Raw genomic sequence first — 25,622 nt, 5'->3', positions numbered from 1 at the left:
ATGTAATAGCTGAAATTTCTTGAATGCTTATTATATGTTAGGTATTGTGTTTACTGCTTTACATACATGCCCTATGTCCTTTCAACAACCCCATGAGACACTCTATTTATCCCATTTCAAATATGAAGAAACTGAATCTCAGCAAAACTAAGTGCTTTGCTGAGAAATATAAAGCTCTGATAAATCTTGGCTGATTGCCCACCTAGAATCTGTTCTATCTTCTTGATAAAATCCTAATCTTGCAGGAAGTGTAGTGTGTAGGGGGGTGGAAATGTGCTCAGTTAAAAATACTGCACCTCCAGACTAATACAATCGAGGCTGTTTATGTGCCTATCCATGGCCAATGCAATTTAAGAAGGAATTGCCATTATAAAGGAAGACTTATCTGGCATAAGCCTGTTCAGACTTCTGGCCTTCATCTTTTCACTCTTCTTCTCCTAAAGGAAAACTGTAGGGACTCAGCACACTCAGCATGCCTGGAGGCAGTTGACAACAAAGGTAACAGTTTGGGCTTGTATGCACTGACTTCAGAGTCCCTCCTCTGAGCTCAGCATGAAATGATCAGAAAAATTCATAGCCCACAGCTTCTCCCTAGGGAGAGAAAGAGAAGACTGAATGTAAATCTAATGTTGAGACATTTTTAGGAGCTACCTGAGGACTGAATTTTTGTCTCTCCTGTCTTAGAGCTCTGATGGGACACAGCATACTGGGAATAAAAAATAAAAATAGTTGGATAGTGTGTTGCTGCTCCAGAGGACATACAGTACTCTGGAGACAGCAGAGGAAACAAGATATCATAAACTCCTGAAACAGAAACCTGAAAATCCCTTTAAATAGAGATTTACAGGCATGTATGCATCTAGAGAAGTCAGATCCACAAAAAAATTTTGAGAGTCCCCTAAAATCTTTAGCTGGGTTGACTGGTGGAGATCTCCTGTAGGAAGCCAATCTATAAACATTGGAAGAGGTGGCTGTTTTTTCAAATGTTTAGACACCAATACAAAATGTCAAGCACAAAGAAACAAGAAAATGTAGAGCAAACAAATATAAGTAAATCTTCAGAAACCAATGCTAAAGAAACAGAGGTATATGAATTACCTAACAAAGAGTTCAAAATAGCCATTATAAAAATGCTCAACAAGTATTGGAAACAATACATAAGCAAAAGGAATATTTCAACAAAGAGATAGAAAATATATATTGTTTTAAAAAAAATGTGAAAATGAAGAATCTAATACCTGAAATAAAAAATTTCCTTAAAAGTTTCAACAGCTGACTTGATCAAGCAAAAGTACAAGCAAACTTCAAGACAGGCCATTTGAAATTTTCCAATCTGAGGAACAAACAGAAAAAAAATTTTTTTTAAAGAGAAAAAAGCTCCAGGGACTTATGGGAAACAGTGATGTGAACTGATAAACACATGATAGTAGTCCCAGCAGGAGCAGAGAGAGAAAAGGAAAGAATCTTATTTTTTTAAAAATGGATTTCTCCTACCTGCTGCCTTCTGAGGAAGGTGACTGGCTTCCCCTTCACCTTCTGTCGTGATTGCAAGTTTCCTGAGGCCTCCCCAGCCATGCTGAACTGATGCTGAGGCTGCAATATCATTAACATGCCAGGATGAGAGGAATGAAGCACCCCATCTTGTAAAGACTGTGTTCCATAGTCACAGGCAAAGATTTTATGACCAAAATCTCAAAAACAACTCCAACAAAAATAAAAATTGACAAATGGGATTTAATTAAACTAAAGAGGTTCTACACAGAAAGAGAAACTGTCATCAGAGTGAACAGACAACCCATAAAATGAGAGAAAGTTTTTGCAATCTATTCATCTGAAAAAGATCTAATATCCAGAATATACAAGGAACTTAAGCAAATTTACAATAAAAAACAAGCGACCTCATTAAAAAGTGGGCAAAGAACATGAACACTTTTCAAAAGAATACATGCATGCACCAACAAACATATGAAAAAAGATCAATATCACTGATCATTAGAGAAATGCAAATTAAAACCACAATGAGATACCATCTCATGCCAGTCAGAATGGTGATTATTAAAAAGTCAAGTAAGAACTGATGCTGGCCAGACTGCAGAGAACTAAGAACGTTTTCACACTGTTGGTGGGAATGTAAATTAGTTAAACCATTGTGGAAGATAATATGACAATTCCTCAAAGCTCTAGAACCAGAAATACTGTTTGACCCAGCAATCCCATTACTGGGTATATACCCAAAGGAATAGAAATTACTCTATTTTAAAGAGATACATGCACACATTATGTTCATTGTAGCACTATTTACAACAGCAAAGATATGGAATCAACTCAAATGCCCACCAATAATAGACTGACTAAAGAACCTGCGGTGTGTATATACCAAGGAATACTATGCAGCCATAAATAGGAACAAGATCATGTTCTTTACAGGGACATGGATGGAGCTGGCAGCCATTATCCTCACCAAACTAATGCAGGAACAGAAAACCAAACACTGCACATTCTTGCTTATCAGTGGGAGCTGAACAATGTGAACACATAGACAAAGAGAGGAGAATAACACACACTGGGGCCTGTTGGAAGGGGCCGAGAAGAGGGAGAGCATCAGGAAAAATAGCTAATGCGTGCTAGGCTGAATACCAAGGTGACAGGTTGATAGATGCAGCACATCACTACAAAATAATCATTGAAACACCAAGGAAGACAATGAACAAGAGACAAAAAAGAGTTAAAAAAATAGACAAAAGAATAAAATGGCAATAATAAATCCTTACCTATCAATATTTCTAAATGTAAATAGATTAAATTCCCCCATCAAAAGACACAGAGTGGCTGAATGGATACAAGAAAACTCAACATTTTACTTTCTATGAGAGAATAACTTTAGATTTAAAGACACACAGACTGAATGTTAAAAGATGGAGAAAAGTTATTCCATGAAAATGGTAACCCAAAGGGAGCAGGGATGGCCATGTTTGTATCAGACAAAATAGACTTAAGTAATAAACTGCCACAAGAAATAAAGATGGACATTATATAATTATAAAAGGGTTGGCTTGCCAGGAAGATAAAACAGTTATAAAGCATATGCATCTGTAATCAGGGTACCTAAATATACAAAGTAAAGATTGACATAACTGAAGGGAGAAATGGCAATACAATAGTATTAGAATGCTTCAATACCCCTACTTTCAATAAAGGATAGAATATCCAGACAGATAATTAATAATGAGACAGCAAATCTGAACAATAACATAGATCAAATGAACATAACAGACATATACAGAGCATATCATCCAACAGCAGCAGAATGCACATTCTTCTCAGGCACACTTGGAACATTCTTTTTTTTTTTGAGAAGGAGTTTTGCTCTTGTTGCCCAGGCTGGAGTGCAGTGGCACGATCTTGGCTCACTACAACCTCTGCCTCCCAGGTTCAAGCAATTCTCCTGCCTCAGCCTCCCGAGTAGCTGGGATTACAGGCATATATCACCATGCCCCTGCTAATTTTGTATTTTTAGTAGAGACGGGGTTTCACCATGTTGGACAGGCTGGTTTCAAACTCCTGACCTGAAGTGATCCACCCACCTCGGCCTCCGAAAGTGCTAAACAATCTAACTTTACACCTCAATGACCACAAAATTTAGTAGAAGGGGAAAAATAATGAAGAGTAGAAATAAACAAAATGAGAAATAAAAAACAATAGAAATTATGTGATAAAATTGAGGATTTTTTTTAAAAAAAGATAAAATTGACAAAACTTTAGCCAGAAAGGGAAAAGAGTCAAATAAAACCAGAAATGAAAGAGGAGACATTACAGGACACTGGCCATGGTGGCATGTGCTTATAGTCCCAGCTACTTGGGTGGCTGAGGCATGGCATTGGGATTGCTTAAGCCCAGGAGTTCAAGGCCAGCCTGAGCAACATAGTGAGACCTTGTCTCAAAAAAACAAAAAAAAAAAAAAGTAAAATGAAAGAAAAGACATTGCAACTGATACTACAGAAATAAAAAGTGTCAAAAAGACTACTATGACTAATTATATGCTAGCAAATTAGATAACCTTGTTGCAGAATCTTAGAGACTGGAGAGACCATTGAGGTTGCAGAAGGAGTTTATTTTAGGTGTACATGGCCCAGCTTGGTTTTTTGTAGAATGATTTATCTTTCTTTGAGTATATACCAAGTAATTGGGTTGCTGGGTCAAATGGTAGTTCTATTTTAGCCCTTTGAGAAATCTCCAAACTGCTTTCCACAGGGGCTGAACTAATTTGCATTTCCAATATCAGTGGGTAAGTGTTCCCTTTTCTTCACAAGTATGCCAATGTCTGTTATTTTTTTACTTTTTAACAATGGCCATTCTGACTGGTGTTAATTGGTATCTCACTGTGGTTTTGATTTGCATCTCTTTAATGATTAATAATGTTGAACATTTGTTCATATGTATGTTGGCCACTTGTATATCTTCTTTTGAGAAGTCTGTTCATATCCTTTGCCCTTTTTTTAATTGGGTTATTTGCTTTTCACTTGTTTACTTACCATTTGACCCAGCAACCCCATTACTGGGTATATACTCAAAGAAAAATAAATCATTCTACCAAAAGGTACCTACACTTGAATGTTCATTGCCATGCTATTCACAGTAACAAAGACATGGAATCAACCCAGGTACCTGTCAATGGTGGATTGGATAAGGAAAATGTGGTACATATACTGCACAGATACTACACTGTCATGCAAAAGAATGAAATCTTGTCCTTTGCAACAACATGGATGCAGCTGGAGGCAATTATCCCATGTGAACTAACATGGGAACAGAAAACCAAATATTACATGTTTCACTTATAAGTGGGAGCTAAATCTTGGGTTCACATGGACATAAAGATGAGAACAGTAGACACTGGGGACTCCAAAAGCACAGGGGGAAGGGCTGAAAACTTCCTATTGGGTAATATATTCATTGTCTGAGCAACAAAATCAACAGAAGCTCAAACCTCAGCAGAATGCAATATACCCATGTAACAAAACTGCACATGTACTGTCTGAATCTAAAAAATAATAATGTTTTTCTATCCCTTTGTTATGTAAATCTTCACCAAGCCCCTGCCCAGTTTTACAACCTAGAAATGTCTTTCTCATTGATCTGGGAGCCATGCCTTTGAAATATAATCATCAGAAAAAGATTGCACTCCTATCTCCCAGTCTCTGTGAGAAGATAGGAGACTAACTTCTTCAATTAGCAAACTCAGATGGCCTAATCTCATTGATCAACCTCCTTCTTAACATCTTCCAGTACTTTTTTTCACAAACTTGCTAACTCCTCCTGTCTTTTGTTTCAGTGGAGTTGAGTTTAGTCTTTTTTCCCTATTGCAAAAGTCTTGAATAATGTCTTCTCTGCCTGTTTAATTCTGTCTGGTGCACTTTTTCTTTGCCATTGAAGACATTTTAGGTATAGGTGTTATGCTATGCAGGTTGAAAATGTGACCAGGGAACTAAGCTGCATGGATTATATCCTGGTGACACTGTTTATCATATAGATGTGTTTGGGCAAGTATTGACCTCTCTGAGTCTCTGTTTCTTCACTTATTTAATAGAAATATTATATATATATAGAATATATTAACAAAATATTAATCACATTTCATAAATATAATTATGACCCTGGACTTAAATATAAATATTTTCTCTAAAAACAAGCACCTTTCTTATGCACTGTAGTTTTAAATTAAGTTTATTGAGATAAAACTGACATAAAATAAAGTGCACATATTGAAAATGCAATGTAAGTTTTGAAATACATATTTGTCAGAGAAGCTTTGCCAAAATCAAGATAGTGAGCCTACCTGTCAACCCTCAAAATTTCCTCTTGTTCCTTAATAATCCCTCCTTTTCCCATGCCATTCTTCCCTTCTAGTTGGTTCCCCAGGCAACCACTGATCTGCTTCCTGTCACTATAGACTAGTTTGTCTTTTTAAAGACCTTTATATAAATACAATCACACAGTATATACTTCTTTTATCAGTATAATAATTTTGAGATTCAACCACATGGTAGTCTGCATCAATAGTTCATTCCTTTTAATTGCTGAATAGTATTCCATTATATAGATAGAACACATTTCACCTGTATTTGGGCATTTGTGTTGTTTCCAGTTTGGAGTTATTATAAATAAAGCTACTATAAACTTTTTCATATGAATCTTGGATAGAAAAGTATATTTATTACTCTTGGACAAATAGTTAAAAGTGGAATAACAGATTATTTGGTAGGTGTTCATCTAAAAATTTAAGATGCTACCACACTATTAACCAAAGTGTTTAAAACATTTTGTATTCCAATCAGCAGTGTAAGACAGTTCCAGTTGCTCCACATTCTAGCCAATAGTTGTAATAATATTTTCTCTATTTCTTGTTATAGATACACACATATATCAGTTTAACAGTGTTTAGATCATATAATACTCATTGATAATAAAGATATAAAATCCACTTATTTGAAAAGGTGGGAGGACAGAGACAAATAGCCATATTTCAAAGGCATCTTTAGAAATCTGTTACCTTCCGTTAATTCCCAGTCATTTTCAGTAGTCACAATAAAAATGATGACTCAAAATACTAAATAGATAGATATTATTTAATGCTAGAGCCACAGCAATTATTTATTTATGGATACAGAAGTTACAAATAAGCCCAACAGAACTATAGGTGAAGATCAAAAAGGAAAAAATTAGAGAAAAAAACAACTTCTCAGAAAATAGGAGTATAACTTGTATAGCTCTAATGCATTGGCAGAGTAAGCAGCATCTATGTACTAAGGGCATTTGTCCTTAGGTTAAGGAAGCAATTTTTTGTCTCTTAAATGTATTTATACAGGACTCCAAACAATCTAGAGTACCGTGAGTCCCTAGTCATATCAACAATTTTGGTTCAGCTTCGATCAGAAGATGGAGTGTGCTTTTGTCAAGATGCCATCAGGTATCAAATCTCTTTCAAAGCTTTCAGGAGATGAAAGTAGCACTCCTTGGGGCCAGAAGCTAACAGACGTGTTACTTATTATCTGAGAAACACAAGTCAATTCATAAGAAGCTCCCAGTGGATAGTATTCACAATTGGCCTTCAGCTTCAACCCTTACTGCTCTGCAGGGCAATGGAAGATGCACAGTGATGATTTTGGAGTCTCTGCACAGAGGTGGAGAAGATAGAGTCCAAACTTTCCTGATCTTCCTTGGGTGCTGTTAGCAATGACATCTACCTACTATACCCCTTTTTTATAGTAAGTTGAATTTAGTAATAAAAACCCATTCCTAATCATTTATTTCATCATCATTACAGAATATAATCATAGACATGAGATCTCAATACCTTCTGGGAAAGTTCATTTAATTTGAGAGTTTTTAATAGAAAGCATGTGCTTCCTTTTACATTTGGAGCTGAAATCTGCCTCTTAATCATTTCTTTCTAACTAATGGGAGATTCCCTACTGCTAACAAAGAGACTTACTGAGAGAAGGATGCACAAATATCATGAAGAGTATGAGTTTGCATCATACTTCCACCTCTTCGCTTCCAGATAATATTTGCCTTCCTTATCTTGTGAAATGTCAATAATAATAACCACATCTTAGGGTTGATTGAACACTAAATGAAATTATTTTAATGCATAGTCCCTACTTGATAAATTCAAGTTCCAACTGTGAGTTACTATTCTCCCCAGTGAACCTGATAGCCTAGCTTAAGTTAGAAAGGTCAGGCTTTCTCTGGCAAAAACTTTTATTACTCATGATCTTTGATCATGCTTCATTTTTAGAAGTTTCCTACACTGAGACTTTTAATGGGAATTGAGAGCTAAAATGTTGGTGCTTTCAAATAAGCTTTCAATCCTTGTATTCATCAGTTCCTTTTTGATCTTTAATTTCTAAAATTGAAGAGAATGTCTAAAAGCTATCATTTAAAAATCCAGAAATGTAATATAGTGACACATTAAATATTTTCAATTTCCAGTTGCCTACAACAATCTAGTCATAGTTATTTCAGTGTCTATCTGCTTATCTATCAATCACATACTGACTCACCTCTCTCTGTGATCTGTCACAAACCAGCCATATTCCAGATAAATGTTTCCAGTAAAATCAGTAAAATCAATAATAATACCATTAAATCCTAGTCTTGTTGACTGGAAGAACTGTGTCAAACTCATCAACCCAAAGAGAAAATTGGTGGATGTGTGTTTATCTGTCTGGCGCAATAGCATCTTTGTATGAAATACCCAAACTCTTATTGCATGCCTCCTGTCAGACTCTATTGACAATATGCTTAATCACTGAGTTCTCTGCATTTGGGAAGCTTCAGTCCTTTTCTCTGGTATTTTTAAAAAATATATCTTATTCCTGCCTTTCAAGCCATCCACAAAGCTGTCAATTTTCTGATATGCACTTCTTTCTCCAAATGTCTACATTTCTGATAACACCTGATAATTCAAATAAAATATAGCTAGCATCCTACTCTAAGAAAATACTTTCAACTTAACCAATCTAGTCTTATACATTTTTAAGTTGTCAAAAATTTTTTTGTTTTTCTCACTATAATTAAAATTGCCAGTTGCCCAGAGACAAAGTGAAAGTCTGAGAAAAAATAAAAAAAGAAATCTTTAACATTTGTGATTTAGAAATCAGATCATTTATACTGTTCATAAAATAGTGTTTATTATAAAGTTATCATCTTTTGTTTATTCTCTCTCTAATTCTTGATTAGCCATTTAAAAAATCATCAGCTAAGAATTCTTCACAAAGGATTTTGTGACTCCCTTTATTCTCTGACAGGTCATTCTGTTGAAAGGCCAACTCTTTTAAGGAAAGCTGCATTTTCTCAGGATAAAACAAAAATAATTTATCCAATACCTCAGTGTGTTGAGGTTGCCACTCTGGGATTTTATTTGCTCTGTATGTTGACTGCGGGATAAACACTGCCCACCACACACCCAAGTCTTGTCAGTTCTACTTCCTGAATATTTTCTGAATTTTCCCTTTTCACTCCTCACCATAACCCTCCTAGTCCAATGTACATTATATCTCACCTGAACTACATTCTTTCTCTTACCTGGTCTCCCAGTTTCTACTCAACATCTCAAATATTTTCCCCTTCACTCAGTAGCCAGAGGAACAATTTAATTAATATTAATAAATCTGATAATGCATTACCCTGATTAAACTTTCCAGTAACATCATTATCCTTGGAGTAAAATGCAATTCTTATTTTTAGCTCCAAGGTCCTGCACCATCTGTTTCCCTCTGGGCACTCCTCTTCTACCCTTCTCCCTCACTCACATCCCTCCAGCTACACTTGCCTTCTGCCTATTTCTGAAATAAACCCGGCTTATTTCTAACTGAGACCATGGAATCCATTTTTTCCAGATCTTTTTTGTGACTGGTTTTGCTACCTTCCACATAGAATTAATTCTCATCCTATTGTTCTCTCCTCTCCTATCCTACTTTAATTTCTTACAAGAACTTTTTATTCTTACTATTTATTCTTTTTATCCATTTTATTTTTACTATGTAGCATTGCATCATACATTTGCATACTTGTTTATAGTCTGCTTTCTCAATTAGAATGTGAACTTTTTGTGGTGTAGACTTTGCCTTACTCACTCCTGTCCTGTCTGCCCCTTTCTCCCCTCCAATTTAGACTAGTGCCTGCTACATAGAGAGTACAAGAAAGATGTGTTAAAAGAAAGAATGAAAGATCAACATGTTGAGTAATGTTGCTAAATATATCATTAACCTCCTCCCAAAGACACTATTCTAAAAATGCTTTTGTAAATTGCAACAAAAGATGAAACTCTTAAATGTTGTTATAAAACATATTTACCCTATAAGACATACTGATAGAAACACACACACACAAAAATTAAAATATTCCTATAAAAATGACAAGACCATGTTTTATTCACTGAACAAGGATCCCTGGATCATAGAGTCACCTAGTTAATAACTGAGTAGCCTGTCCTAGTCTGAGCATGGCACTGAAACAGTATGAAGAAATAGTGTTCTCGCTGCAAGGTAATTCTACTGAGGAGAGAAAATTATAAAGGGTAGTTAATGAAACAATGAATTTTGATGTAAAAATGTGTTATAAAAATTTAGAAAATGGTGAAGCTAAAAGCAAAGGTGACACAAGAGAAACCATAACACAAGAGCAGTTTACCTTGGAATTTATTGAGTAAGAGGCTCTTGGATAGTTCATCCATCCTGAACACCAAAAACTGCTTAGAATGGTCAATCAGGTTCTCTGGTTAGAAAACTTTTCTTAAAATACTTTAAATATCTTCTTAGGAAAGCAGTCTTTCAACAAAGAGCTTTGTAAATCTGGAGTGGTGGTAGGGTTACATGGAGGATTTGGTTGTAAATAACCAAGCCCCTATCTGAAATAACATTTCAATGTGTATATAAATTCACGTGTGTGTTAGAAGTAATGCATTTTCTCTATTTTGTAGTAATCTGACAAGATTAGAAAGAGCTTCATATTTTATGAAACCCAAATAGTAATAGCTTTGGTAAGATGAATAATGATTTTATTTTTCATGCTGAAGGAATTCAGAGACAAGTTTTTCAGAACTTCTACAATTACTTTGAGAATTTACCAGAGAACTAGGCTCCATTTTTCTGCTTTACATTTTCAAATGTTGTTTCTATCTTCCAGTTCTCTCATGGTCTCATAATGGCTGCTTCAGTTCCAGACATTATATTCGTATTTTGGATGGAAAAAGGGAAAAAGGAGCAGGTGCAGAGGAATATACCTCCCAGCTGAATAACTTTCTTGAAAAACTCATTCATTGGCTTCTATTTCACTGGACATGTCTGTTTGAAAGGGATGATGAAAAGTGTCATTATTATCTGAGCACTTTAGTGGTCCCAATAGTATAGAGTTTTTTGGGATTTGTTTTTGTTTTTACTAAGGAACAGGGACGAGTAGGTACTGGGTAGGCAGTGTGTACTACCACTATGCAGTGTGTAGACCACTATATATGTATTTTTTATTGTGTTTGTTTCATTCACTGATATATTGCTGACACCTATCATAGTTCCCAGATTTCAATAAATTATAAAATCCCAATAAATTAATATATAAATGTAGGGAACCAGCCCCCACATCACCTGTGGGTATCCTGAGTTCGGTGACCACAAAAGATGGAGAAAAAGACAGATTAAGAGTGAAAGTGGGACCAGGGGGCCATCACTTATTACTGGAGGCAGTGAAGGCTCTGAGCTCTGATCTTCCACACTATTTATTGTCTACAATCACTTTGATCTGTAGGGTAGGTGGTTGAGTGATGGTAGGGTGAGGGTAATGTGATGGTGGGGTAAATCACTGAGCTGGAACTGAATCAGTGAGCCAGGACCGGTGTGTCATTGTAAAGATTGATAACAGTGGTGGTTTGGAAGTTTCACAAAACAAGAACATGTGGTTATCTTTTGCCTATTGTCTATGTACAGCTGGTGGAACGCAGGCCTTAGAAGGAGCCTACAAGTCTGGTTACGTCTTAGTGCTATGAAGGGGTTTTATGTCCTTGAGTACAATGTTTATGGTAACAGATCCTAGGTCACCCTGCACCGGACCATGAGGCATGGAGAAGTCTGCCTCCCCAGAGGCCTCCTGCAGTTTGCTGTGGTTTGTTGTTCCCAGTTTAAATGCTACTCATAACCAATTTATGTAGGCACGCTGTAAGTCCTTTCTCCTTTGCTGCTTCCCACAACATATAAATAAATTATGTTACAATATTTGTCTGTACTTTAACGGAGATGTAGCTATGCAGAATATCTCTGTCATTGTTCTGGTGTTGGCTATTTGTCCTTTAATCATCTGGTGATGTCACTAAATGAACATCAACTATGTCTCAATTCATGTCAATTATCTGCTTCCCTGTGTGAATTTCAATAAGCTAAAAGCATATTGTACAAAGTTTTGATTTTAACAGTATAGAGTATTCACCAATTGAAATTCTGTATCACAGGCTATTTCTATTTCTATTTTCTAATGCACATCTATAGGCAAATACAATTTCAATTTTAGGCTAAGTTTTCCAATTCTAAAAGTAAGTCAAGTACTAGGGAAGATTTTTAAAGACGTTTTCTTTGATTCAGTGGGTTTGACAAGAGGAAAACAACTCCATCTCTTGCACCCAAAAGTTTTTAGTCAAAGCTCCCTTCCTGTGTCAATTACCTACCAGCAGCAAAGGTTTAAAAAGTCTACTTGCTACCTAACAATAGTTTTGCAATTTTTATGCACATGTATATGCAAGTTAAAGAAGAAGCAGCTAAATCAGCTTTTGTGAAAATTACTTATTTTTCTCCTTTTTGTTTCTGGTCTGTCCACTTTTTACTGGGGAAAATTTTTATATGGGTATATTGCATTTTGTAGGAGAATTTCCCCCTTATTCTCTATATTTTGCTATCTTTTCAATTCTGTTCAAGTAATAAGAAAATAAAGAATATTCATATATACATAATAATGAATTTTAAGACCTGAACAAAATTTGTAATGGCTCAACATAGGTGCTGAAACATCAGAGTACTATATCATAGCATTGTAACTACATGTAGTAGACACCTTCACATACACAATGGATTTGAATCATTTTTGCCATGAATTCAGAAGTAATGAAATAATGGAGAAACTGAAAAAGCAAGATCAATGAGTGAAAATAAATATAAAAAAGGGTGAGTGTAAAGATGTTGAGAGATAATGAAATCCATGTAAACCTAACGACATAGGCATTAGCTACAGAAATAGAGATAAGAAAGCAAAAGAACATAAGATATTTGATTACCAAAAACATTAAACGAGGTTCAGCAACATCGCCACTTACTTCACCTGCGAGTTTGCTGTTTATGTTATTTGTTGACTGAGGAGGTAAGATCATGGTTTTAACTAAATGCCTGTCTCGGCCTTGTTTCTACTCAATTCTTGAAATAAAAAAAAAATTAAAGGAATTGTTTTACCAATAAGTAGATTAAAATATACCTTAGGTTTGATGTTTTGATGATCTCAACAACTTAAATCAAACTAATGGCAGAAAACAGTTATTGAACAGGCATATTTCAATGTAGTATGTAAGTTTGTTCCAGAGATGAAAATCAGTAGAATAGAAATTCATAGGCACATATATTTCTTATTTACTGCTCAACTCCCATACCTAGAAGGGTTCCTGGCATATAGTATATACCCAGCAAATATTTGGATAGATTGATTTATCAATAAAAAATCATTTAATCCATCTAAAAGCAAAACCTACATATTTATAATGTTTATATGAGGTTAAAAGAATAAATTATCCACCTTAATTGAGAAAAATATGTATAATTTTAACTAGAAATAAAGTCTAGAGCTCAGAATTCTAACCATATCTATCACATTTATCTGTAGAAATTATCTAATTTTATCTTAAGGTATCAGTAGAAAATATTTGAAAGCATTTGGAAAACTTGCATAGTATTCATTATATAATAAGAGCTCACATTTTTCTTTCAGTTTCTACTTTTATTTTAGAAATGCAATGAACTTTTCTACTGTAACTCTAATTTAATTCATAATGTAAAGGGCTATCAATATTAACCTGAGATCCACATGATATAATAGAAAATGTATAGGCTTTTGCATTAGACTAACTAATATGTATTACTTAATTCTAAGTACAATGGCCTAGGGAATAATACTTCAGCTGCTTGGCATGACTCAAGTTCCTGGCATACCTCTTCAATCATTCTGAACTCCTTGCTGTTCTCTTCCTTTATTCTACTGGGAAGTAAGGGAGCTACCTTCAGCTGAGGGAATTCCTGGAGAGGCATGCAGCTGTGAACCATGAGTACATACTGTGAATCATTAAGTACATACATATTAGTGTGGTTGTGAGGATAAAATGCGACAATACATCTAAAATGTTGAACATGATATTGGACACATACTAGATCTTTAAAAAGTGTTCTCCTTTAATTGCACCATGTGGCCAGAGCAATATAAACTTGTCAAATTTCACACGATATTTTAGATAATCTGTTTTTAAAACCATAGAAAACATATATGAAGTTGCTGGAGGGCAAAGAGGTGATGTTACAATAGTAACTATGTTACTAATAGTAAAAGAATTATTTTGTGAATTATCCCAGAAAGCAGGCACCGGGCAGGGTAATGCCCCAAATTTGACCTGAATCTCTCATTAATTCTCTGGTAGACAAATAACAATCTAAGAAATTTAGCACTATTTCACATGGGTACAAGGCAAAGATGATCTGCTAGTGACAACAGAAATATGGTGTGCGGTGAATAATTTCACGACAGATTTTCTCAAAACATTTGACTTTCGAGAGAACATATGACCTGTTAGATTCATTCATCCAGTCAATGACTACTTTATCTCAAGTTAACCAAAAGTGATGTGCTTACAATGGCAGAAATTAAGCTTAAAAATTAGACATATTAATATTGAGTTATTCATGTTTTCCCTGATATGTATCTGATTAGTAAATTGATTACATAAAATACACACATATACTTAACAAAATACTTTCAGAGAATGAGTGGATCAGTGAAACAGCTCTGTCACTTTGACACTTCACATTTCCCCCTGTTTTCTATTCTAGATCAGAAAAAGGAGAGAAAGCAATAAGATATTCATTAACTGCACTGCAGCCCATTTATAGCAGATGGCCTTCGGAGGGTAAATTTCAAAACATGTGCTAGAGACCACTGTACAAGCAGTTGTCCTAATACAGTAACTGGTGTGAAGAATGGCAAATGCAATTGTTGTTATTAGTGAAAAAGAAGATCATCCATTGTGAATCATGATCCACATTTAGTTTTCTTAAAAAGGGAGCTGGATCGTGATTCATTTAATTTTCATTTAGTTTAAGAAAACTAAATGAAGATCTCCCTTTTCATTTAGTTTAGGGTAAAAGTCAAGTTTGCTGTCCCTTATAATTTCAGAGATTTGATAGCTAGGTAAAAAGGTGCAAGATTTGTCTCACAATATCATCAAATATTATGATAATTCTTAAAAATTGTAATGAATCTTCTTTCATCATTCTTTAAGTTCTTAGAAAATTAAGATATTTGGGAATACATGGCAATGATAATAACTCACAGGCATTGCAATATAGACAGAAGAAAAAACAGGAAAATTATATATTATAAAAATTACGTACATGACAGCATGGTGGGTGGATGGATGGATAAAGAGCTAGATGTACAGTTGTATAATTTAAAATATTAGAAGCATAAAATGTTCAAAACTCTAGTTAGGCTATAAAATAAAACACAAATATGCTCTATGTCTCTCAAAAGCTAATATAAGTAGATAATATTTAGGATAAAATGAACATCTTTTTGGTTTGCCAAATTGCCGGTTTGTTCAAAATAATGTAACAATTAACCAGATTTTTCAAACTCTAAGTTTGTGTACTGACTTCCACTATAAAAAATACTTTGGCATTATACTATTCTTTCAAAAATGTGTGAAGATATATTTTTTGATTCACTTTAAATCAATTTTCTTCATAATGAAAAGTTTGGCAGAATCATCTATATTGGTTAGTGCATGTTGAATTTATGCAATATTCTTTTAAAATTTTTTATTGTGGTACAAAAACACATAAAAGAAAATTTACCATTTTGAAGCGTATACTTCAGTAGTGTTAAGAATATTCACATTGTTGTGCAATTATCTCTAGAATTTCCCATATTGCACAACTGAAACTCTATACCTGTTGAACAGCAATTCCCCATTTCTCCTTCCTCCCAGCTTCTGGCAAGCACCATTCTGTTCCTGAGTTTGACTGCTGCAGATGCCTCATATAAATGGAATCATATTAAGGGACTGTCTTAAGGAAAAAAAAAACTGATCTTCCCAGAGGCCTGGTTTCAAAAGCGGGAGTTTCCCAGTGCCGCCTCCATCCATGCCCCTATCAGGGAATGTAAAGTTCTTTGCCTAGGTTTGCCACCCCAGGGCTAAGTAGAGGAATCCAGGTGGGCTTCTTTCTCCAAGAAGCCTGCGGAAAGCTCTGGGAGGAGGGGGCTCTGTTATGGACCAAGCAGCCAATCTGGTATCAGAGTCAAAAAGATCAATTACTCCAGAGGAAGTTTGAAATAACTCCTCTCATTGGACGAGAACATGAATGAGGGAGGAGTAACTCCCGGGTTGAAATTCTGCTGCTCCTTAATTCTAGGGATATCCCCTAGGGATTTCCCCTCCCACAACAGCATGGGAGGTCTCACAGCATGGGATCTCTCTCTCTCTCTCCTCTCTCTCTCTCTCTCTCTCTCTCTCTCTCTCTCTCTCTCTCTCTCTCTCTCTCTCTCTCTCTCTCCTATCTCCCTTCCTTCCCCGCTGTGAGTCCATGATATTCAAATGATAAGCTTACCACACCTCTGGGGACCCTTTCCCCATCTGGGTAAGATAGGCCAAGGACCTCCGATCAGAAAACTGGGATCATCTTCCTGTGGCCCCCCGCTCCCTCCCGTGGCTATAATATGGTATTTGTCATTTTGTGATAGGCTTGTTTCGCTTACCGTAATGCCCTCACAGTTCACTCATGTTGTAGTATGTGAAAGAAAATCTTTCCTTTTTAAAGCTGAATAATATTTCATTGTATGTATGTGTATAGACCACATATTGTTTAGTCACTTATCCAGTGATGGACATTTGTATGTTTCCACCTCCTGATTTTGTGAATAATGTTGTCATGAACATGAGTATGCAAATATCTCATCCAGACCTTTGCTTTCAAGTTTTTAGATACTTAAAAAATTGGCCCCCAATATCCATGGGTTTTCCATCTGTGGATTCAATCAACCATGGATCAAAGTGTTTGGAAACAAATATTGCACCTCTACTGATCGTGTACAGACATTTTTTTCTTGTCATTATTCCTTAAATGATATAGTATAACAGCCATTTACATTATATTGTGTATTATAAGTAATATAGAGATGATTTAACGTATATGTGAGGATGTGATGGGTTATATGAAAATACTGTACTACTTTATATCAAGGACTTGAACATTCAAAAATTTTGGTATTCTCTAGAAGTCCTGGAAGCAGTCTCCCACAGATATCAAGGGACCACTGTATATCCAGAGGTGTGACTGCTGTGTAATATAAAGTTACAATTTTAATTTCTTCAGGAACCACCATAGTGTTTTCTACAGCAGGTGCTCTATTTGAAAATTTCACCAGCAGTGCATAAGGTTTCTAATTTCTCCACATCCTCAACAACACTTGTTTTCTTTCCTTTTGATATTAACCATTATGATGACTATACAGTAGTATTTCACTGTGGTTTTGATCTGCATTTCTCTAGGTTAGTGCTATTGAGCATTTTTTCATATGCTTGCTGACCATTTATATATGATTCTTAGGGAAGCATCTTTTCAAGTCCTTTGTCTAATTTTTAATTGGGTTGTTTTTTGTTGTTGAGTTATAGGAGTTTTTTAAATACTCTGGACACTAACTTCTTCTCAGATTAATAATTTGCCAACATTTTCTCGCATTTCATGTGTTGCCTTTTCAGTCTATTGATTGTGTTCTTTGTTGTACAGAAGTTTTTTAGTTTATATAGTTCTATTTATCTATATGTGCATTTGCTGCCTATGTTTGGGTATCATTTCCAAGAAATTATTGCCAAATTTAATGTCATGAAGATTTTCATTTATTTTTTTTCTACAAGTTTTATGGCTTGGGGTGTAACATTTAAGTCTTCAATGCATTTTGAGTTAACTATTGTATATTGTGTAGAATAAGGACTCAACTTCATTCTTTTGCATGTGCATATTATAACATTATTTTATTCTTTTCTCCCTTTCACTATGTATCTTGCCTCACATTCAAACATTTACATGTATTTCTTTTTGCTTTTTTATTTTTTTAATCATCACCTGCAATTTCTCCTTGTTTTCCTCGTCATGCTTGGATTTATTGTTTGGAATATTACAATAAGACTCAATGAGAATTATAGTGGTGTAACAAGCTAAGATTAGCATTTAAGGTGGAGAATAAACAGAAGAAGTAGACAAATACTTGAGGCAAGACTTCTCTCTGTTTCTGATAATATACAGAGAAAAATGCTACAAATTTTGACATAAATAGAGAAGTATTTCTAGCAACATATTTTCTTATTGTGGCTGCCCCTCAACAGATTGCCTCATGTGAGTCTCAGTACTTATAAAAAGTTATTTATCATTTATTTCTCACAGAAGGAAGTAGAAGATAGAAGACATCTGATGTTTGATTTATGAAATATCAATACTGGTAAAATAAAGTTGAATTCTACATTGAAAAGAATGATAATAATTTTCCAGGAAAGTACTTAAATAATTTCATGACCTGTTATGAGATTTGAGTTTATTCCCAGCTTGTTCTATTATGTTATACAAATCTGCCACCAGGTAAAAATCCTATCACATCGCACAAAAGTATTGTAAGTTAATTATAAGCAAAAATCCTCAAAATCTTGGTATTACTACTTTTAAAATATCATTTATTATCTCAGATGTATCAAGAAGTAACTATTATTGACACTTTCTTATCTTTTCTATGTGAAATCAAATTCTCTCCAGGGTACTTACATAACTGATTAAAATAGTCTATTGGTTGGCAACATTCTTCTTACTGTGACCAGAAGACTTTAAAATTGGTGGCAAAGGAATTTGGATACTCCTCGAGAAAAAGAATCACTGAATTGAGTATTTGAAGTTAGGTTTAATGGTCTAATTTCATGTGAAAATATAGGTGCAAGCTCAGACATATTTTGATACAAGTATCTGGGAACTAGATATTGAACTAAACAATTTACAGACCTTGGAATAAGTAGAAAATTACTCTTGAAACCATGTTAAAAAGCAAATGTAAAATTGATCACATTGGAATAAAAATAATCATGACTAGAAAAGCATTTTCAGTACGTATGATTTAAATTTAAGAGAAAATTATTTTCTACATCTTGGATCACTTGTATATCATATTAACCTTTAAAGCATTATTTTAACCTTCTCAAATTTGTATTACCATTTTAAGCAGATAAATGAACCAGTGACTTTATAACTAAAGTATATCAAACTAGTATTCTCTAAATCAAAGAGGGATAAAGGGGCTAAAACTGATGATAAAAGTCTAATGTTATAGCTCTCCAAGTTACTGTATTCCAATAGACAATAGATCATTTTGTTAAAATATCGTATTCAGAAAAGTTTTTATTTTCTTCCTACAGTTTATTTAAGTATGTTTGTATGAAATCTCAAATAGTTCCAATATGTAGTATTAGTTACAACATTTGTTTAAACCATACAATTTATCATGTTAGCAGGCTATGGGAAAAATAATGAATGCCATTATGAATAAACAATTAATCTCAGGACAGTTTACCAAAAGACAAGTAAACAAGCAAGCAAACAAAAGCCAAGTCTTCACTCAGATAAGAATTCTGTCTGTGATTTGTGTGTGTGTCTTTTTATTAACCAAGAGTTTAACTTGACTTAATGTTAAGATACCAAAGGCATGAATTTGATTTTACTAAGAAAATACTTTCAAAGCAAACAGACTGGAATCCTGAGGAACTTTTATTAGCTTTGCATGATATTGAGATAATTTTATGTGAGGGGTCCACTCAAAAAATTGAAAATGTCACTCTGTGAGCCCACGGAGTAGTCATCATGAGCAAAGCTCACCCTCCCGAGCTGAAAAAATTTATGGACAAGAAGTTATCATTGAAATTAAATGGTGGCAGACATGTCCAAGGAATATTGCCGGGATTTGATCCCTTTATGAATCTTGTGATAGATGAATGTGTGGAGACGGCGACTAGCGGACGAAAGAACAATATTGGAATGGTGGTAATACGAGGAAATAGTATCATCATGTTAGAAGCCTTGGAAAGAGTATAAATAATGGCTGTTCAGTGGAGAAACCCATGTCCTCTCTCCCTAGGGCCTGTTTTACTCTGATGTAAAAATTAGGCCATGTACATTTTCATATTAGACATTTTGTTAAATAAACTTTTGTTAACAGTCAAAAAAAAAAGAAAATGTAAAAAAAAATTTTCAACTAGATTTTCAATCCTTTATAAAAGCATAAAATGATTTCATGTTATATACTTCTCACAAACCTTTTCTAAGCAATTAATGTGTTGGTTTTTAATTATAAGAGCAACATATGCCAAATGCTACTCTGTAGATTATTTGAGTTCTCTCTGTCTAAATAAAATGATAGACTTTCTAAAAACTTATTTTAGAAATTATATTATTATCATGAGTTGCAAGAGCCTTTCCTAAGTACATTTCCTCAAAGCCTAAAGTCTACCCATGGCAATGTGAGATAGTCTAGTTGTGATTACTCCAGACAAAGGATATCTACATAAACATATTCACCCAATAAAAACTAATATCCCATTTCCTTTTATGCATATGAGAGTTCCATTGACTTCTAAACATAGAATAGCTTTGCATAGAATCAAAGAATTTTAGAGCTGGTACAATTCTTAGACATACCTCTAAGGCATCCAAGACCACAAAGCTTTAAAGATCAAAAATCAATAAAATAAAGAACAAGGACACAATATCAGTAATATGAAAAACCCAAAACTACTACATTGAAAGGACTGATAATAGACAAAATTTTTAGAAGAATGTCTAATGGGAAAAAAAAATAGAAAATCACAGATAAATAAAATACAAAACAAAAAGGAGGCATATTGTTCATACAGTACAAGTTTTATGTCATAAGAAATGCAATGAATAGGTTTATGTTATGAAATTGAAAACTTAGATGAAAAGAACAATTTCTTAGAAAAATATAATCAAAATGCATGCAATAAGAAATAAATAACCCAATTTATCACTACCACTTAAGAAATTGAATAAAAAAGAAAGATTCCCCCCAAAAAGATACATGGCCCAGATGGATTTATAGGCAATTCATACTAAACTTGATGAAATGGATAATTCATGTACAATTTGTGTGAGAGAAAATGGAAAAAGTAAAACTGCTCAACACATTTTATAAGGCTAATATAATTTTGATACCACTTGATAAAAAAATGCATAATGCCTCAATTTTTAACCAGCCTTACTTGTAAGTAGAAATGTAAAAAATGCTATATATAATACTATTTGAATCCAGATATCTTTATTTAAAATTCGCCACTAAAAATCTATATATTTAATGCACTATACAAACTAAGACAAGAAGAACATATGGTAATCCTAAAAGGGCCTCCCTCATTAAAAATTTCTTCTAAAAGTTTTGCTGTTTTAAGTATCCATTCTGGGTAGACTATCAATATGTCATATATGCCTTTGATAAATAGGATGATAAAAGGAGACAGAAAGTGGTTTATTTTCACCCAAAATAATTAATATTTAAAATGGAATTTTAACTACAAATATTACTTTTGTGCTTTCCTAATCACTAAGTTCAGAATGCCACTGGGAAATTTCAAACAGAGTCTGAATTAAAATTTTAATTAATTAAAAAATACACTACCAAAGCTTATAGCATTTTTATTTAGATTGGCTGATAACCTAATTATAATTAGGATCATATTTTAAGAGTAGCTGTACAAATTCAGGTTACCCAATAACTTTATAGAATTTAACCCTATTAAAAAAAATCAAGTATACAGTTCTAACAATGGAGTTGAACAATTAGAGTGGTTCAACCGATTAGAGGGAGCTCCAATCAGAACAGGAAAACTCAAAAGTAAGCCACACCCCTCCTCCTTCTCATCCTTTTCTATACTAAGAGACTTAACTGGCTAACTCACACACAAGGTTAAGCCTGACTTATTTTATTCATCTAAATTTAAACAGTATCCATTCAGTACAATAAAAGGAAAGCTTAAGTAAGTTTGCAAATCTGAATGATTGGGTTCCTGTGAGATGAGTGCTACTGGGTGGAAGGATTTGAAAATAAGTATTCAAGTCATACACTTGCTCCCACCAGTTAGATTAAAAGGAGTTAACCTATCTTCATTGAGAACAGTCTCTCATAAAGATGCATGAATTTGCTAGCGGATCTTTATGAGCTAATTGATATTTCTTGCCTTAAGATATCATTCAGTTCCAAACTTTTGTGCAGGCGAATGTTCCTCGTTCAGTATTGCACTTCATGTAGATTAATTTAGGTTTTATCCTTTTCAGACTAAAGCACTAGTTGGTTGAAGTTTTCCTTAACTACCAGTGGATTTAGCAATGATATATACATAAACTTAATTGCTAAATACCTCATTAACAATTTTTTGACAATGTAATTCAGAAGATTAAAATAAGGATGCAATATTATAGATAATAGTGTATGGATTATATTGTTCACCACATGCAAGATGATCAGATAGATGTTAATAAAAATATCTTTTAATTAACAGTATTAATGTATATATATTATGCCTCAGTTTTTTTTTTAAAAATATCTGAAAATATAAAAGCACTACATAAAATAAGACTGTATTTGCAAGATACAAATTATTTTTCCTCCTTAGAAATGTAATGTATTATAATTTTAATTTCATTGATGTGATGATTCCTTTTTAAAATTTAACTGAATGCTTTCTTTTCTTTAAACAAGGCTTATACAATACAAGATGATTCTTGCCCTTCCAGGAAGAATCCCCTACTGAAATGGAAGGTAAATTCTTTGGTCACTCACTAGCTTTGCAGTTGTCAACTTTATTAAAAATACATTTTCTTTAAAGAAGCTTCAGTGATTTCTGCAAATAATACAAATAGCAAAAACATAAAGGAATTCAGTTTATCATATTAAATTGGACATTTCACAATTGCTCAGTCAAAAATAATTAGATGAGAATTTTTCATTTTCAAGATTATACACACATAAAATAGAATTATAGACATGTGTTTACAGATCTACAGAAGAATAGGACTGTCTTCTGAAATTATAACTTATTTCTTGTTTAGAAAATAATTTGGATTATTTTGAAACAAATGAAAGATAAATATTGGAGGTATATATATTTAGCTGGTTTTCTGAAAAGTGTTCAATAGAATGAGCATCACTTAAATGAGCATCTTTGGCTAAATGGTTCCACACCTACAATCTTCGTATGGTAATGGTAAAGATTGCATAGTGTTTATTACAGCTGTAAACATTTAATGGCTGATAATTAAACATCATCCATATTGAATCTTGCAAGATTTAATTAAACATAGCACACTGCAGATGTGAAATTTAAATTACTATTTATAATTACATGTGAATCACAATTCCTAACATAGTCACATGGAATTCTGAGAAAGGTGCAATTTCCTCCTATTTTCAACAATTTTAGTTTTGAATTCCTTACTTCATTTTTTAAATTATGGAGCATTTGACAACAGACAATATAATAAATATGTCAAATGTGTTTATGAATGTTGGTCCTGAGTGAAGGAGTGTTGTTTCAGAACTGTTTCTTTAGCATTTTTGTCCAAAGGTATAGCAGAAAAAAAAAAAGAAGAAGAAGAAAGAAAGAAAATAGAAATAGACCCTCACCTAATTACAAATAATTCAAATAAATGAAAATAGGAACTAGCCCAACTTTATCATTAGATGAATAGAAAGCTAGAAAAAAAAGTAAAAAGGATTTTATTTTTCTTTAGTTTTAGCAGCATATGTAACTCATGTATTTGCATATTATTAACAAAAAATCAGTGAAGAACATTAGAGTACAAAATTGATTTAAAGGGAACATTTAAATTTTCATATGGAAAACCTATTAAATACTGAGAAATTTTCAGCCTTCTTTATTCCTTATTGAAAATGTCTTTTATATTTTCATCTGCACAATGTATAGGAAATGCAGTGAATGTGGAGTATTTTATAGTTAATTATATAGATGAATTTATTGCATATAATATTTAATACACCATTCATAACAGAAATTGCTTAGCATCTTATTTGTGCTATATTTCTCTATTGGGTTGGAAAACAAAAATGGAATGTGCCAAAGACTAAATTCAATTTGCACCATTCTCCAATCCTGTGTGTCTGTAATGTTTCAGTATCACAAATGTTTACAATGAGAATCTTGTCAGTGAGGACTCTGAGACCAGAAAGGCAAATGGGTGATGTTCAAGAGACTAACAAAGAATTCCTTGAAATTCCATATTCCTCATCTCCACAAACGTAAAGAAAGGCACAATTTCTTTTTAGTAAATTATGGGAGTGAATTACACCCTAATATTTAAATTAATTATCCTGGCTATTATTGATGAACACTTCTCTTGCCATTATTGTGTTACAAAGAGCTACCAAATTAAAAAATCTGTAGGTGGGTCGAGAAGAAACCATAAATAACATATTCAACAAGAAATAATTTTTCAGATCATATATGCTTATTATATGCATATATAGTACTATAATTGTTTACGGCATTTTAAAATAGATAAAACAGTCTCAATGTTATTCAAACAGAAGATTCTGATAAAGAAAATAGATAGAACCTAGCAATGGAGCTGTCCAGGGCTCCATATGCATTTGATAGTTTCTTATTTACATGTCGCTCATGTTTATGCATGTTCAGAAGAATACAGCTGCTACCCCATTCTCCAGAAATCACAGACACCGGTCAAGTCTACAAATAGCCACATTTGAGCTTGTAATGTATTTATCATGAAAAGCTAGAAGCTCTAATGGTAGGGAAGGGGAAAAGCAGCACAATTTGCTTTGAAAAGATAACATATTTTTCAAAAAACAAATACTGTATATTCAATTCAGCTCCTTTAGGTGCTTTCATGTTATAGGAATTCTGCTGGTGATGAAAACAGCATCCAGCCAATCAAATGGTGGTACCCTAGTGCCATCCAAAGTAGAAGCCTAGTGTTTAAAATAACCCTGATGAATTATTCATAGAGCTGATGTTTATGCAAATTAGAGAATCATGCATCCACCTGACCACCAAGGGAAGAAAAAAACATAGGGGAAAAAAAAACCATCATGTTTTTAGCATTCTCCAGAACCTATGTAATCAAATGATAATATTCTTTCATTAAATGCATCAAGGAATTACAATCCTTACCTGGTTAGTTTGTAGGGCCTTCAGATTTTCTGGATGAAATAACTGACTGTGCGTGCAACCAATAAAACTGAACTGAAAAGCTGATTAAGGGCACTTACTTAATGCAAAGCCACTCACTGAATATTCATATGATGCCTGTGTTTATGCAAATTAAAGCAAAAGAAAGCCCATGGGGATTGGTTGCCATAGCCCACAAATACTGTGTACAGCAGAAAATATAGAGAAAGAGTGACAAATAAATCTTGAAATTCATAGCTTTGAAGCAACAAAGGAGAAATAGTAAAATATTAAAAAGCTGAGTGAATTACAGTTTTAAATTGTTTTATTTAATCATATTACTTTAGAACTATCGGCTATCCCTACCATGTAATGATCTATAATTATCTTAATGCCAAAAGATATCTTCACTTTTGTTTGTCAGCTTTATTTATCCTTTAGCTATTCATATTAGCAGATCTCTTAAGCATAGAATACTGAAGAAACAATTATGATAAAAATATGATTCAGTACAATAATAACCAAACACAGACCTATGTGTGACACTATACTAAGTCTTTTATGTAATGATTCTTCA

General features: G+C 33.7%; 1 protein-coding gene and 1 long non-coding RNA gene across 2 annotated transcripts; one reads left to right on the top strand and one right to left on the bottom strand.

The window, feature by feature from the left end:
• LOC135274805 (uncharacterized) lies at positions 1-25,108 on the bottom strand. Its single transcript, XR_010342541.1, has 3 exons — positions 25,049-25,108; positions 1,495-1,593; positions 1-591 (listed from the first exon to the last, which is right to left on the bottom strand). It is a non-coding gene; the product is annotated as an uncharacterized LOC135274805 (long non-coding RNA).
• Positions 19,692-19,922, top strand: LOC110567117 (small nuclear ribonucleoprotein G-like). Its single transcript, XM_064375792.1, has one exon. It carries the CDS (start codon positions 19,692-19,694, stop codon positions 19,920-19,922), a length of 231 nt encoding a protein of 76 aa, XP_064231862.1.
• Positions 25,109-25,622: the final 514 nt, after the last annotated feature.

The sequence above is a fragment of the Aotus nancymaae genome, unplaced genomic scaffold (genome assembly GCF_030222135.1).
Source record: "Aotus nancymaae isolate 86718 unplaced genomic scaffold, 86718_ANA_hifiasm-v0.15.2.pri h1tg000014l, whole genome shotgun sequence".
Lineage (NCBI taxonomy): Eukaryota > Metazoa > Chordata > Mammalia > Primates > Aotidae > Aotus > Aotus nancymaae.
This window is presented reverse-complemented; position numbering and strand designations above follow the sequence as displayed.

Excerpts from the sequence above, each read along its gene's own strand:
- LOC110567117 (XM_064375792.1), top strand. The coding sequence starts at position 19,692 with ATGAGCAAAGCTCACCCTCCCGAGCTGAAAAAATTTATGGACAAGAAG.